Here is a 16,632-nt window from a genome sequence, read left to right as displayed (position 1 = left end):
AAAGCATGGAAACAAGAGAAAAGAGAGAAACACCAAAAGAAAGACTAAGGACATTGTGCAGCTGAAAGAGGCGACCACTAAAACAGAACCAGGAGAAAGAATGACAACTATGTATATAGTTCAGAGAGCCCCTTAAGGTGGAGGAGAGCGAGGAAAGGCAATCTGAGGTAAGAACAGGACACGGACCTGACGTTAAGCTCACAAGTTGTATCCTCTCCAAAGTGTGTAAATCCCTCATATGTGAAGCATTTAAGGTGGGAATTCCCCCCATTTAAAAAAATCTAATTCAGGCCCTGCAGTCTAACATTAGCTGCAACTTAACTTCATTCTCATGTGGCCACACATACCAGGTATGAGGCCACCAAATGGAAAAAATGAAGACAAGAAAAATAGATGCATTGTGAATGAACTTTTTTTTTTAAATTAAAACTCTAATCTGCTCATTTCTTCATGAAGTGTAAGTATCTATGCATGTGATGGCAATGAAAATGAGGAGGATGGCTGAGAAAACTAATGTTGGCAGGTAATTTTGCCAGCTTACCGGTCCTTGGTGGGTTAGCCAAAAAGTGAAGATTTTCTTGACAATGGTGTCCATTGTACCGAAAAACACGTTTACCAAAAGTATATTTATAAGAAATGCGCTCACCCCAAAGAAACTCTTTAAGCTGGGCGGTGGTTCCTAGTGAATGAAATGACATTGGATGTGATGAAGGAAAACAAATTGATGACTAAAAATTTGAATGTTTCATGAAAGACACATTAGACCGTGAATGAATCATGAATACTAAATAATGTTTAATAAAGTTTGATTTTGAGCATTTGTGATATTCCGTGTCTGATAATTTGCCATGCAGCATCAGATCATCCCTGTGCTGTGGAATCATTTTTCTCAATTCATAATCAGAGGCTTGTTTCATTGATTTCCGTGCATCACTGCTGGAGCATAATGCAGTCACTGGTAATTGAACTGCAGGCCACACACCAGTTTGTGGTGTCATTTTCCAATACCTTACCGGACTCCTCATGCATCATCATTTCATTTGAGCTGTTGCTGAGACATTGTTGCTCAAATACCTCCCTGTTCCTAATGAAGAGATATGACGCTTTTATCCTGACATTTCACGGTGCATGCACAAGGGAACTTGCCCCAGCCCATCTCTTGCAGCCCCCTCCCTCGCCTTTGGTGTACGTAAAACACATGAACACTGGTCTGTCACATCTGTGGGATTGGTCTTTTGATGAATTACAATAGATGCCATGGGATTTTTGTCATTCATAGAGCAGGGCGGGGCATAACGGGCCTCACACCCTCTCTGTGAGGCCATCACTGATTGGATGCCTCGGGTGACATGGCTGATGATGAACAGCACAGCATGCTAGGTTGAACAGCCTCATCCTTGTAGACCACTTGACCGTACCGCAACCACAATTTGAGTATCAGAATATCATAGTTTGACCGTAATTGAAAACATCTTATTACAAGGTATCTGCAGGGTTCAACAGGTCAAATTTAAAAACACTTTAAGACATTCTGAAAGCTATCTAGAGCTGAATTGTCACAACTAAATTGAAAAACACAAAAAGCCAACAAAAGCATCCTTTTTCCATTTGAATGGTCCTAATTCTACGACTGTACGTGGGCAGGATGAGAAAACGGATGCAGAAATGAATAGTTCAGGAACATGACAGTCACATTTTATTAACCTTGTCCTGTATTAATCTGGACACGTATGGGTCAAACTAACTGTATTTGCAAGTCAGGCAATACAAAATCGAGTAGAGCTTTTGGTAAAACTGTCCAATTTTTGGCTTTCTGGAATAACTATATCTAATTCACACTTCTATCAAAATAAAAATTAAAACCTTGTACTATGTGGTAAAAAAACAACCTATAATACCTAAAATAAATTCTTTTTCCCCAGATTTTTAAAGACCCACAGATACCCTGTACTATTACCTCTGAGCCAATTATGAAAGAAAGTCCCTCTTGGGTGCTGATGAGCAGATCATTTGTGGTATTTTAGTGGTCTCTATAACCCCCGCTGACCTCTGGACACACAACAACAGGTTAAGCTGAATGGATCCTAATCCTAACCAATGACATCAGTTACTGGATGCAGTGAAAGGTCAGGGGGCGGGGTTACAATCACACAAGGAGGAGGGTGTTCAACACTTTTTGGCACGATGGCACAGGTGGACTTTGGCCCGGCCGGACCCAGATCACAGCCCATCGGCGTTAGGGATTAGCCCTAGAGCGGAATGGCAGGATGATGATTGGTTGATTGGCTGATGGACCTGTTGCCGGGTGGATTCCAGGCATTTGGGTGGCTCTGATCGGTGGGTCTTACCACGACGGATATCCGGACTCGTTTGGGCGGCCTCCTGAGTTCAGGAGACGAAGGGGCCTCCACGTTGTTGTTGTTCTTCCGGCGACCAGAGACAAGCACACAGTCGTTAACAACCACAACCTCAACGGCGACGTTGGTTTGACATCGCAAAGAAACCCCTCCTCGCAGCACCATTTTGATGCGACACAACTTAACTGCAGTGCTTGGGGGGGGAATACATAACAAAAGTGACATCCCTGCAGGATCAAGCCATCAGTGGAGAGATGCAGGTGTGAAGAGCTTCTCTAAAGGATTGTAGCAAGGGTGAAAAAATGAAAAGGAGGTTGAAGAAGATACTCTGTGTGTGTGTGTGTGTGTCTGTTTGTGTGGGAGGTGCTGTACTGTAGAGCGTGAAGGACTGTGTGAGCGAGATAGCACAGGACTGCGTGGGAGTACAGTATGTGTGAATGACAGCATGCGAGGGACTCTCTCACCTCCATGCCTTCTGTCTCTGGGTTGGCACAGAACAGGTTCTTCAAAGCGATGCCCGAATTATCCTGTTGGCCTGAGAGAGAGAGAGAGAGAGAGAGAGAGAGAGAGAGAGAGAGAGGTGATAGTGTTATCTGAGAAGGTCATTAACATTGGTCTTTCTTGATCTATACAATCTGTTATTCTTTGTTTCCTTTAGATTAATCTGTTTCATCTGTATAATGTTGAACACTCTTAGAAGTCTGTGTGTGTGTGTGTGTATGTGTGTGTGCATGTGTGTGTGTGAAGAGAAAACATCAGTTACAAAACATGATTTATTTTTGTTTGATAATTTTTATATCACCATGCTGAGTTTTGTTCTTAAATCAATTGAAATTATTATTATTTTTTTTATTACATAATACATTAATAAATAATATAACATTGATATATTGTTATATTATCAATACTGTTATCATTATTTTATAATTAATAATGAAAAAAAAAAAAAAAAAAAAAATATATATATATATATATATATATATATATATATATATATATATATATATATATGATTCAAATTAAAATAAAATACAACCAAATTACAATGCCCTGGTTATATTTTCTTAAGTGTATTTTTAATTATTCATTTAATTTAATTTAAATATTTTTTTTCAAAGTTGACTTCTTTAACTACAATGTACAATTCTTAACCTTATGCAAAATCAGACAATATTGCAATACTGAACTGCGATACTTAGAAAATCGCAATACGAACCGTCATCCAAGTATCGTGAATCGTATCGGATCACAACATCTCTGCTGATTCTCATCTGTAGTGTGTGTGTGTGTGTGTGCGCGCGCATGTGTGTCTTACTGGTGGGGATCTCCGTCGGTCGGTCCACCACAGACGGTCTCTTTAGTGCAGGTTTGAGAGGCTTCTGGGGAACAGGACGGGTAGGGCTGAAGGACGACTCCTCAGTGGAAATCTACACGCACACGCACACACACATGCACACACGTACACACGCACACGCACACACACACGCACACAGAGAGATAAGAAGGAGAGCTGTAACCCCAATCCTGCTCAAGAGATCAACCCCTTCTTTCTGTTTCTGGAGCCTCATTAAACAAATGGAAGCATTTGCATGGAAGGATGGATGAGGCCGAGACAAATCAAAGGGGGAAACAGAGGGAATGAAAAAGTAGGAGAAAAAATAAAGAAGTACAGGGAGTTCAGAGCTGAACACATCGCAGTCCTGATGTAAAATTCCAGGACTTTCCATAACAAAGTTGGAGCGCTTCCATGACCTAAAATATTCTTCCTTCCTAGTTTGTTGATGCTGTTTTTTCTAAAGCAGAGAGCAGTTTGATTTTCAGAAAAAAAAAACATCTTATGAATGTGTGAAGCTGTAAAATACATTTTGCTACTGTAGCCTATATTCTAGCAAAGTAATCCACAGAAAAAGTTGTACAATTTCTTAATCTTCCCCAGTGTCCCCCACTGGAATACATTATCATTGGACTAATACATTAGGCTGATATTGGCTTTTATCAAAAAAATCTGTTTTGAGGCAGGAAATGTTGGTTTTTGATGTTTTGTTTTCTTTGGCCATAAACACATTATGTGCAAAAGATGCCAAAAAAAAAAAAGAAAAAAAAAAAGATTCTGAGTCACCCAGGTCATGATATGTAGGTAGAGCAGAGCAAAGTCAACTGGACTTGACAGTAGATTTCAGAAGACATTTTGCTTCTCCTCCAAGAAGCTTCTTCAGTACTGGTTGACCTGGCAAGAACTCCCAGGTTTTTAACCTCTGTGGGGTCGTTGTCAGTGTCATTGATACCACTGGTGTGAAAGTGGCCCTAGGCGTTAACGATCATTGTCGTGAGTCATTTATTGGGGTCACCTAGTGTAAGTGTGGTGAATCGTTGTCCCATGAGGTCAAAGGTGACGGGTATTTCAATCTCCTGGGGAGAGATGAAAGGACCGTGTTGTAGATGGGGGATAGGTGGTGTCCAGTTGACTTTGCTCTACTTTACCTACTTTGCACATTTCATTTGTGCATTTCATGGTTCAACATTTTTTTTTTTTTTTAAATAAATGTATTCTTCATTTAAAGGTGGTAATTTAGGTTCCCCCCTACAGATGCATGAGTCAGCGGGGTCACCATACTTTAAAGATTTTCACTGGTTTGAAGAATCTTACACTGCGTCCACATGCAGATTCTTCTTTCTGTTATGACCTGTCCACATGAACAATTTGAAAAGGCTGAATGGTGAAGACATTTTTAACTGTATTTGTGCACTTGCAGCTACCTCTGGGATGTCAACAAACAGATGAAATAACTCCTCAGCTTCTTTGCAAGTGCTCATATCATGAAAATGTATGTGGTTTTGCATTCTTGTGTGGACACTTTTTTTAAAATGGAAAAACACATACAAAATGACAAAAAAAGTTGTGTATTTAAAAAAAAAAAAATCATTCTCCTTGTGGATGTAGCCTTGATAAATGTTGATGCTTTTCCACTCCGACAATGAAATTCTGGGAGAAACACTGAATCCTTCTCAATCTAGTCTAAATCAGTGTGTGTGGTGAATAAGCTGATGTCCAGAGCATGGTAGCTCGGGGTGGAAAACAGAGAAATCACCTGGTTAAGGCATCTCACACACTGCATGGACACACACACACACACACACACACACACAATTCCTTATTCCCGACCCAGCATCCATGCCTGAGGTCGCTCCACTCAGCCACGGACTGCAAACTAGTGCTGAGAGAAAGAGAGAGAGAGATAATCGACATTCTGAGCACAGCAGTGCAAGACCCAGAACCTAGTCGGACATCAACCCCTGAAGCCAGACACACACACACACACACACACACACACACACACACACACACACACACACACACACACAGTAACATTCATGCAATTGTATTTGGATTTGTTCTTACTGATGGCTTAATAACACATGTTAATGCTCTAAAACAGGGGTGTCAAACTTGTGCCATGGAGGGCCGAGAGGCTGCAGGTTTTCATTCCAACCAACAACTCCATCAGGTGATTTCACTGATCACCCTACCTCCGAACAGAGAGGCGGGACTAATCAGTGAAATCACCTGGTGGAGTTGTTGGTTGGAATGAAAACCTGCAGCCTCTCGGCCCTCCATGGCACGAGTTTGACACCCCTGCTCTAAAAGGTCCATCTGACACACACACACAGCCATGCTGTGTAAACAAACGTTTTTCACACCTTCAACACCCTTCCTCTCCCTCCAAACTGTGCAGAAAAGAGATTTTTCTTCCATAAAAGCTGCATCCAAGAGTGTCAGAGAACATATACTGGGTTAGATCAGGTGGCTGTGTACATTAGCCCCGTTATTTAAGCCAACCTTTTCTCTGATTTAATGTATCTACACACAAATTGACCCTAAGTCTACCCTGGCTTTTCCCCAGTTAGACACACGGTACTGACAACCTGATATATCTTGCTGTAATGTCTGTCCACAAGACTCATTTTTCTGATTCAGTCACTTCTCTACTCTTCTGTCTTTACTTTTCCAAAACATCATTTTCAATCTCCCCTGTTAAAACTGAAAAATTCAGGTAAACAAATATTAGATTTTTTAAAGGGGATGTCATGAGGAATCCTGGAAGGCTTTCTTTTATCTCCTGGCCTTAAATAACCTACATATTTACACTCTTACAACAGACCGATTTTTAAAAGTTCATTTTTTCCTCATTTTTTTTGCAATTTGTCTTGGTACTAAGCTCTCATTGCTGTGGTGTTTCCACACTGTTATTCCCAGAGATCATCTGTCAATCAGATAGTGTGGGCAGGACTCTGAAAAGTCTGTGTGATGTCTTTCTCTTTGAATTTTCTGTTGATAAAGTTTAAGTTTCTCTCGCCGGAGCTCTTTTCTTTGTCTGCTCAGCTGTCACTGCTCAGGCTACCTGCGCACTTCGTCTATTTATTACCCACTCAACAAACTGGAAAAATACACATCATTTCCTCTGCACCACAGATATGTATATACATTTGTTGTGTGTACACGCATGCCTAAAGGAGGCAATTGCACTTTTCTTATTATTCCCGAATATCAGCAACCATTCTAACATAAAATAGCAGGTAAATGCAGGTCCATTTAGGTGTAGCAGAGCTGTTCCAGGGAGCCAGCGTGCACAAAAGCAGGGCTGTGGCTCTGTCAGACCTGAATGGAACTGAACCTTCATTAATGACACTAGTAACACCTGTGTTTACCCTGCTATTCATGTTGAAAAGGCTGCTGTGAAAAAGGTGTACATAGAATGGTTATGAAATATTGGAAAGTGTGTGCCGTTTGACAAAAAAATATCAGCAAATGTTGGCCTGGTGAGATCTGCAATGTTGTTTAAGTGTTTTTTTTTTTTTTTTTTTTTTTTTTTTTAGGAATGTTAGAATAAAGGATGTTTTGTAACGTGTAAGGTTTGACCTGGTCTTCCAGATTGATGACAGGGCCTAGGGTGAAGCAACTAAAGTACTTAAGCACTTAACTAAAGTAGTTAAGTGCAAGCTCTCTTCCTAACAAACTTGCTGACCGTTCACAATCAGCCAACTTTCCCTGCTGGCTCCACTGTGTAGGAGATAAAAAGACGTCTGGTGACTTGTTGATCATATTAATCACAGTGTGAACATAAACGTGGGTGTAGTGAGATCTGTGGCGTTTCCCGACCTTTGCTTTTTAACAGCTACAATTCAACCCCCCCTGGCAGTGGCCTCTCTGACCTGGAAGCGGACTTCGTGATTGGCCCGCTGGCTGCCGTCCTCGCTGCCCGGGTTGGACACCACCGACAGGCGCTTCTTCTCAGCGGCGGCGCGCTCCCTGATGTACTCCAGCCGCCGAGGGCGACCCAGCTGCTGGGAGAGCAGCGACTGCAGCTGAGCACGTTCGATGGAGCCCAGCAGGATCATGGACTCTGAGATAAAAGGGTGAGGGGTCAAGGAGCAGGAGGAAGGCAATGAAGGAGCAGAAAGAGAAAGAGGAGGAGAGGGAGAACATGAAACTTCTTTTGGAGGGCAGGGACACAGTGCGGAGTGCGGCAGCGTCCAAACACGTTGTAGCACTGCAGAATGCCAGGCTGTGTTACATAACAAGGGCAAAGAATACAGTGTGAATGTGTGTGTGTACCTAATCATGTGTGCATGAGTGTATGCGTGCATGTGGGTCCCAGCTTGTTTGTTTTAAGTAATTGCCTTTGTGACAGTGTGTGCTGATTATGTGTTTGGTTAAATGCCGCAGCTAATTGTTCCTGCACGATTGCATAATTGAGACAGTGCTGGAATACCAAATTTGCACTTCAGTGGGACAGCGAGCACACTGCCATCAGCAAGCTGTGCCCACAGAAGTTTATTGCAGTCAGTGTCCTGTGCAAACCTCGCAGCTCTAATAAGACAATGATTATTTTCATTTTTTCCCTATTGTGATTTCCTGTTGGTGAGCAGCAGTGTCTGGTCCCTGCTTACAATGCTACACGGTTGCTTAGTTACAGTTATATCATTATTCTTCCCTGTAAAAAGTAGCGGAACAAACTGCAATTTCAATTTCAGGAATATTTCTACAGTTGCCAACCAAAAAAGGTTTTCCTTTTTGTTGTCAGCCTTTCTAAACATCAAGATGAAGTTTCCCTGATCATTCACAGCAGAGGAAAATGAGGTTTGAAGGTGAGAGAAGATGCAATTGCCCATTTTGGAGGTGCAGAAAACTGATTTAATGTGGAATGTAATGAATTATGGCTTTAAAAGGACTCTTTTAAATTACATAATAACATTACTTTTTAAATTTATTATTGCTGAGTAGTATGATATATTCTGGGGCTGTGACTTTTGCAATTTGATACAAGAACAATTTTTATTTTTTGGAACGATTCAGTTTGTAAACTGAGTTTGTAAACCACAATTCCAGTCAACAATTTGTTTCAGTATTTTAAGCAAAAAAAATTACATCCATTAAATCAACATATGCAATAATATAAGATGGATAGTCTTATACTATTGCATATATTGTTAAATATATGCAAAAAAATCTAAAATCTAAAAAAAAGACAAAGTTGCAATTCATAGTATTTCGTCAACTCACCACTATATGAAATCTTTCACTTCATATGAATTCAGGCCAAAGTCTGAATTTATTATTGAGTATACTCCTTTTTGATACCAGTTAATAAATGGAATAATCTGTTCTTTTCAGTTCCTGAGAAGCCACTTTTACAGACATGGAAAGTTTATGAAGGACTCCATGTATTATATTCCATTAAATGTAACAGTTGAGAAATTAAAAAGAAAAGAGGAATAGATATATGCAAGTTCGGACGTTTGCAGATTTCTTTTTTGTGGCTAACAATGAAGTGTGACGTCCAGATTCTCTCTCTGAATCTGTGTATACATGTGTATGTGTGTGTGTGTCTCACCGGCTGATTCCACCAGAGCCAGGGTCTTGAGGTGGCCCGTCAGCAGGACGTCATGCAGGTCTCGGTAGCAGCAGTTGAGAGTGATGTATCTCACATCCCTCACCATGATGTCCTCCACACGAATGTTGTACTTCCTGTGAGGAAGAGAGAGAGACAAGAGGCATTTAAGATTTGGTGAAATAGACAAGAGGTGGAGATTAGGGGAACAGAAGGAGTAAGCAGAGAGAGAAGATAAGATAAGATGAAGGAGACATTAAGAGAAATGAATCAAGTGGAGAGAGATGAGAGGAAGGAGAACGACATAGGAGAGGGAAGAAACACAAAAAAGAATAAATGTTACAGCAACTGATGTTAGAGTTGGTGATGTTTTTTTTTTTTTTTTTTTTTTTTTTTTACTGCAGTGGAGGATGTTTTCAAACCAGCCAAAGTGGCTTTAATATTCTTCATATGCTGCTTCTTGTTTTCGCCGTACAGTCATATCGCTAGAGTCAGTGAATTATACTTTCAGCTCTGTGGGTGCAGTTTTCCTAAAAGCGCTGCCCTGCACAGTTCCATAACCATCTCCTTCACAGCTGACTTTGAGAGTACATCCCCTCGGTGAGCTGACCGGTAAATCCTAGACCGCGTTACGGTGTTGACACGTCATCCGGATGTTTACAACAATGACAGCGTGGCCATGTGTACAGTGGGAGGGAAATGGGTGACACTGTGTGAGCAGATCTTGTCTCAGCAGAATCGTACACCCTGGTACACCGGTTATAAACACAGAGCTTTTCCTTCCTGCCTGCGCTTGCCAAAACCTCCGCACATGACAGCAGTTGCCCGTCGTTGACGCTGCCAAGCCCTGCGCTGGAGCCAGGACGCCGACTCCGGCCAACCCTCTTTTCCTTGTTGCAGTGACAACTCAATTCTCTGACCCCTTGAGAAGTACAAAATCAACTTGATGACCCGTCCACCCAGAGACACACACACACACACACACACACACACACACACAGCTCTTCATTTGCAAATCAGTGTGCAGTGTGCAAGTTAAGCCTAGGCACACTTTAACAAAAAAGACTTCTGTAAAGCACCAGAAAATGCCTCTGCAGGCTTGTTGTTATTCATACTTAGGAGATCCCTGGGTGCTCTGAAGACCCCTTATAATATTATAGCAGCATGACCCTCCAGCGTATGGCGCTGTAAACAAACAGTTACTGTAACAGTGTACAAATTTCTCCAAACCAGCAGTGTTAAAGCAAAATTGAGTATTGGATTGGGAGGAAAATCCTCATTAGTTGCTCTCCAGGGCGGCTGATCCACAATGCTGTATTTCTCTCTCCATTCACTTCTATAGCACATCAAAACACCTCCCAAAATAACACTTTTAGCACATGAATAAACACAAACAAACCAGATTTTGCCAGTATAAAAAAAAAACAAGTCCTGGGGCTCATTTTTTAGAAAATTACACAGCGCTTTTTTGTTATTTTCCTGTTAGAATTGGCAAGTAGATCCAGCATGCAACATCTGCAGGAAACTTCCACATAGCAGCCTTGCACCAGGAAGAAACAACCTGATAGTACTTTGACAAATATTTGTTAAAAAAAAAAAAAAAAAAAAAAGGCAGTGGAACTTCATGTTTTTCATATTGGCATAACATACTTTGTTGAAGTTTGAACAAAGTACTTTGCCCTAAAAATGTGATTCTGGGGGCTGTTTTTCTGTGCTATGAAAACGAATGGAGAGATAGAGATACATTATTGTGGATCTGCAGCCCTGAGAAAAAAGAGGATATTTCCCCACCATGTGGACTCATATCACATCCAGGTAACTATACAACTGTACAAAACTCCACCACAGTTCAAATTTGTTTTAAGTTGGTATCAATTTAATTTTGAATCACTGAAGTGTTACATCAGTCAGCAGTAAAAAGAAGCCAATTGGACATTCAGTTATAAGAAAATTTTGTTTTTTTTGACTTAAAAAGAACCTTCACAGAGTAAGATCTGAGCTGTTATGCTGCATGCAAACACTCCACTAACCAACGAACCTTTTTTCTGTGTGTGTGGTAGCCAGTCCCTTTTAATTTGCAAGTAGATCTGACAGAATAAGATAATGCATTCCTCTGGAGCGGGCAAACTGCCTGCCAAGGCTGATTTCCCGAGGGATATCAATCGCACTTGATCAAACCTGATTGGTTTCTGTTTAATTGAACTCTACTTTCTGCGAGGCCGGGCAGCACATCTGATCAATTTCAGCCATCTTTCTTAAGCCTAAGCGTATGAATCGGAGCCTGGACAAACAGACTTATAAGGATATAAATCCTGGGCTTACCGATCATCCAAATTGCCCAGAGAGCAGGGAGTAGAGAAGCTCTGGGGCCTGTGTGGATGCATGTGTGTGTGTGTGTGTGTGTGTGTGTGTGTGTGTGTGTGGTTCAGAGCTGTGTGGGTGTCTGAGAGGCAATAAATGAATCCTTGTAATGATCCAGAGAAAATATGATCATCTCCTGTGGCTTCACTCTCTGTCAGATGAGTTCAGACAATAGTGGACCACAGACAATTCAACGAGCTATAATTGGCCATTATGAAATGCTCAAGCACTCAGAGTGACAGGTAGACACATGCACATTTGACTCTATGCACGCATGCACGCACGCACACACACACACACACACACACACACACACACACACACACACACACACACACAAAATCATGTTGTAAAATTGTCTCTACATATGCTGTTTGATTTTTGGAAATGCCACCCCAACATTAAAGCCATTCAGCAAAAGAGAGGTGGGTTTAAATGAGAAATATTGTATATGTGTGTGTGTGTGTGTGTGTGTGTGTGTGTGTGCGAAGGGGTGGAAAGGGCGTAGGGGCTGCCCAGAGAGAAATAGCGAGTGGGTGGTTATGTACGGCAGCAGAGTTGTACTATAAGCATGTAGGAAATGGATGTCAGACCTGTGCGTGTGTTTGTGTGAGTGTGTGTGTGTGTGTGTGTGTGTGTGTTTGACATATCTTCCAGAGCAATAGAGAAATAATAGATAAGAAATCCATTTCTCTTGGTGCTTATTTGGGTGTATATGCAATCGTGTGTGCATCACGGGGTAGACATTACACAAGTGTTCCTCACTGAAGGTGAGCTCTTTGCGTGTGTGTGTGTGCGTGTGCGTGTGTGTGTACATGCATGAATGTGTGTGGGAGTGAGATGGACGATCTCCAGTTTGAATCAAAAACATACAGCTTGGAGGGGGGCACCCTTCCTACAGTGTTTCATATCTCCCTCTCATCCTCCTCCTCCTCTTTCTAACACTGCAGTGCTACAACACACACACACACACACACACACACACGCACAGAGCTAACAGTATTGGGGATTGAGGTAAGAGGCAGAGTGGTAGAAAAAAGGAAAGAGGGATGATGGAGAGTGTGAAGTAGGAGGTTTCTGCATCATTTCACTGGCTTTCTGCTCTTTAGTCCCTCAACACACACACACACACACACACACACACACACACACACACACACACACACACAGCAACTCTTCAAGTGCAAAGTGTGTGTCATTAAATATAAATGATCCAAGGACACGCCTCTGTGTGAATGTGCGCTGGGTGTGCACGCAGCAGTGCGCACACACACACACACACACACACACTCAGGGGGTATCCCTGACAGCATCTCAATCATCTTTATATGCTTGCAACTATTAACATTTTGAAAATAGATGGCGTGCCATTGTTTGATGATGATCAACTTGTGAATTTATGACTATGTAAGTTCAGGCTTGCATGCGCACACACACACACACACACACACACACACAACTCTGGCAGGGATTTCTGATGTCTACCTGCAAAGTTTAATAGACCTGCAGTGACGGAACTAAATGCAAGTAAAGCTTGGCAAAAAAAAAGCTATTCTGTGACGTTATTTGCACTACACTATTAATGATGCTGTAAGCCCTCAGAGGGTTGTGTGTTCACTCTCCTGTGAATGTGAGGCCGCAGACAGCTAAGTGTTTGTAACTTGGTATAATCTACAAGGAAAATGACAAATTGTGCAGCATTTCAGTGAAAACTGACATGGCTTGCATAACACACAGCTTTACTTCTCAACCACTAAGACTGAGAGAACGAGAGAGAAAGACAGGTGGAGAGAGAGAGTGAGTTGGGGAGAGAGGGGAAGGGATGGAAAGGTGATGAGGTTGCCATAGATAATGAGAATAGACAGGGGAGAAACAGAGCAGCAGAGATAGAGCAAAAGAGAGGAATAGATAACAAAGAGATGGATCGGGCAGGTCAACTGTGCTGCCAATGCGGAGAGAGAAGGCCTGAAGTAGCAGACAGAGAGCAAACTCTTCCGGGAGCGGATTTTAGAAACTATGAACAGATGGAGGGGGAAATAAAATTTTGTTTTCATTACACCCAATTTGTGAATGATTCAGCCCGATTATTATTTCTACATAATGATTTGCCAACATCTACAGCCATAAACTGTTCCAAACAATCAAATTAACAGTGATTCTCTGTAATAATAATATATTGATCGATGCAAAGACAATTAAAAATCATGTAACACTAAACTGTTGGGCCAGACATTTCCACCAAATGTTGCTGCTGAGCATGGTAACCAACTTTTTTTCCCTCTCCATTCTGTGGTCTCATGCGTACTGTACATATGCAGAAGACATTTGTGCTGTTTGAGCTGAAACAACCAAATTAAAGCAATACTGTGCCATTAAGTCTCACTGTGGCTGTTAACACACTAGATTAGGAGTGGAAACACATATCTAGGCCATTAGGTGTCTAATTAGATTTCAAAAGAGAGGAAATAAACCACTAGAAAGTGGAAAAAGCTACAACTTCCAACAAAATTGATACAGGGACCGATGCCTTTCACAAAAACGTGTCCAAATGTACTGATTAACTAAAACCGAACATAATGTAGATAATGTAAGCAAGTATATTATTTTCAATAAAGGGAATCGTTTTTTACATGCATGTTTTTACTATTATGTTACATATTTATGGATTTCTGTAAGAAGTGCATATTTTGCACATTCTATATATTTATCAGTGTCATTTATTGCATCTATTATGATCATTTTTTGTGCAGGAAGCAGAGCTGAAAGATTTTGATGGGGCAAGCCCATCCTCTTGGCAGAGGTCTTTGGGTTAGTTAGAAAGTTTGCCGGTGGCGAGGTGCTGTTGGTGGACAAATTGCTGAATTTTGGATTGAGGTGGAGCAACGCTTATTCCACCCCGGCTGTTGGAGAGTGGATCTGCTTTTTACAATTGTGCAATTAATTGAATGGGAATTTGCTAATTCTGTGTATATGTATTTTTTGGATTTGGAAAAAGCTTATCACTGTGTGGAGTATGGGGCTATGCTGGGGCTGTCGTTGCAAACCATTCGGTCCCTATATACTAAGACCCAGAGTTTCTGTAATCTTAGCATTGGATCAAGTTTGTTAAAGATGGACATCAATTTCCAACAAGGATGTGTCTCGCCCTCTCTCCTGTTCATGGCATTCATAAACAGCACATCAAAGCATACCCAAGATACGGGAAATGTTTGGTTTGCTGACGTACAGGTGGCATCTTTGCCACTTGTGGGATCACTGCCAAATGATTGTGAAGTCTTTGTGAAGAGTTTTTTCCCAGAGTTGGTTTTGAGACAGAAATTTATTACTCTTTAGAATGCATGTTGTCTTGAGAAGCCTTAAGTAAAAAAGTAAAAAAAAAAAATCCCTCCCCTACACTGCCGGGGAGGATTTCATACAACTTCATGTCCAAAAATGCGAACTATCCCTTTAAGGGTTGTAATGTCCAAATACTTCTGCACTGAAGTGTTGCTGTAGGTGTGAGCATTTATAGTTCCACACTGAGCTGAACGCTGAAATACTGGACGGCAGTGTCAGGATTTTAATTCCACGCTAATGAAGCACAGATAAAAACTGAAGTAATCATATGTACATTATCTGAAACAGAGACTTCACTCTTGGACACAATGGCAGGGTCCAAAGCCAATTTTGGGAATTTTTCTCACCGTGAATTTAGTGACATCTTGCAGTCCAAATAATTTGGGGATGACAAATGTACAAACCAAGCTGGTTGAAGAGAGATGAGCACCGGCACCATGATATCAATGGAAATGAACAGTAAAACACAAAAGCGGTGCCAAGTGGTCTGGTGGACAAATCATAGATCTTGCAGTCTTGTTTTGACCTGCATGCACATACAGTTTGGGAGGGGTAAAAACTAACTACAGCAGCAGCCTCTGTGGGCTATGCAAGAGCCAGAGGGAGCCAGAGACACCAACAGCATAACTACAGTGGCATTTTGACTAAATAAATATAAACTGACCTCAATTCATGAGGGTAAGGATTGTGAGGTGACAACTGTAGTAGGGAGGATGTTATGTTGGACTATGGTAGTGAACAGGGACCTGAGCCACAACGCAAAGCTCTTGATTTGACTTGATTACTGCTCGATATTTGTTCTAACGCTTACTTATGGCTGCGACTCTTAGGTTGTGATTAATAGAATAGCATAAAGGACACAAGTGGATGAAAAGAGCTTCCTCCACAGTATGACTGACCTAATTCTTTATGACAGCATGAGGAACTCAGCAATTCAGGAGGACTTTGATGTACAACCAACAGGGAAGGGACAGGAGAACTAGGATGTGCTGGAAGAAGCTGCTTGGGGAAAAGTACGCCCGAGCTGGCCTGATTGTCCTGATTGTCCTGATGCCACCTCAACCCACACCCAGATAATCAGCGAGAAAACGAATAAATGAATAGAGAGAAAACCAAATTTCCCCGCAGGTGCCATTCAAAATCCATGTCACTTAGTTTAATGTAATTCTAGCGAATCCTTGTGTCTGGTTCTGCTGTACGTACTCATGGTGTCCCCAGCCAAGTTCTGGGAGGTAGGGCAGCTTCTTGATCCTGATGATGGAGTCGTAGAGGGAGGGCTGGAGGGACTGGGCCACAGCATTGGCCAGGATCACTGCTATCATCACCGGCAGGATGTGGGAGATCTGGCCGGTCAGCTCAAACACGATGACTGCTGTGGAAACTGTGTGGGTGACTGCTCCTGACAAGGCTGCCGCACCTAGAGGCCAGGGAGAGGAGAACAGGGTTGAGCAAAAGAGGAGGGAAGCGGAGTTATTAGATCATGTATGTCTTCCAAACTGGGCTTCAGGGAAGACTAAAGGGGACTAAAGGGGTCCTTGAGGCCATACTAAGCATCCAGCAAAATTAGGAACAGTTTAATTTTGGTTTGCCACATCATTTAAAGGCGCAATAATTATATAATTATAATTTCTATGAGGAATCTATGAGGACTATGGGGTGTTAATATGGTTGTTGATCAACAGCAAATA

The 16,632-nt window shown here is 41.7% G+C and overlaps 1 protein-coding gene across 1 annotated transcript in view; it reads right to left on the bottom strand.

Moving 5' to 3' along the window:
- Nucleotides 1-16,632, bottom strand: part of clcn2c (chloride channel 2c) — a 162,942-nt gene that overhangs the window by 22,650 nt on the left and 123,660 nt on the right. The window contains exons 15-19 of the mRNA XM_030066320.1: nt 16,148-16,361; nt 9,251-9,384; nt 7,569-7,759; nt 3,673-3,784; nt 2,822-2,892 (exon numbers count right to left, since the gene is read on the bottom strand). Coding sequence (XP_029922180.1) covers nt 2,822-2,892; nt 3,673-3,784; nt 7,569-7,759; nt 9,251-9,384; nt 16,148-16,361 — 722 coding nt within the window. The remainder of the gene's footprint in view (nt 1-2,821; nt 2,893-3,672; nt 3,785-7,568; nt 7,760-9,250; nt 9,385-16,147; nt 16,362-16,632) is intronic.

Source organism: Myripristis murdjan, chromosome 13 (assembly GCF_902150065.1).
Source record: "Myripristis murdjan chromosome 13, fMyrMur1.1, whole genome shotgun sequence".
Lineage (NCBI taxonomy): Eukaryota > Metazoa > Chordata > Actinopteri > Holocentriformes > Holocentridae > Myripristis > Myripristis murdjan.
This window is presented reverse-complemented; position numbering and strand designations above follow the sequence as displayed.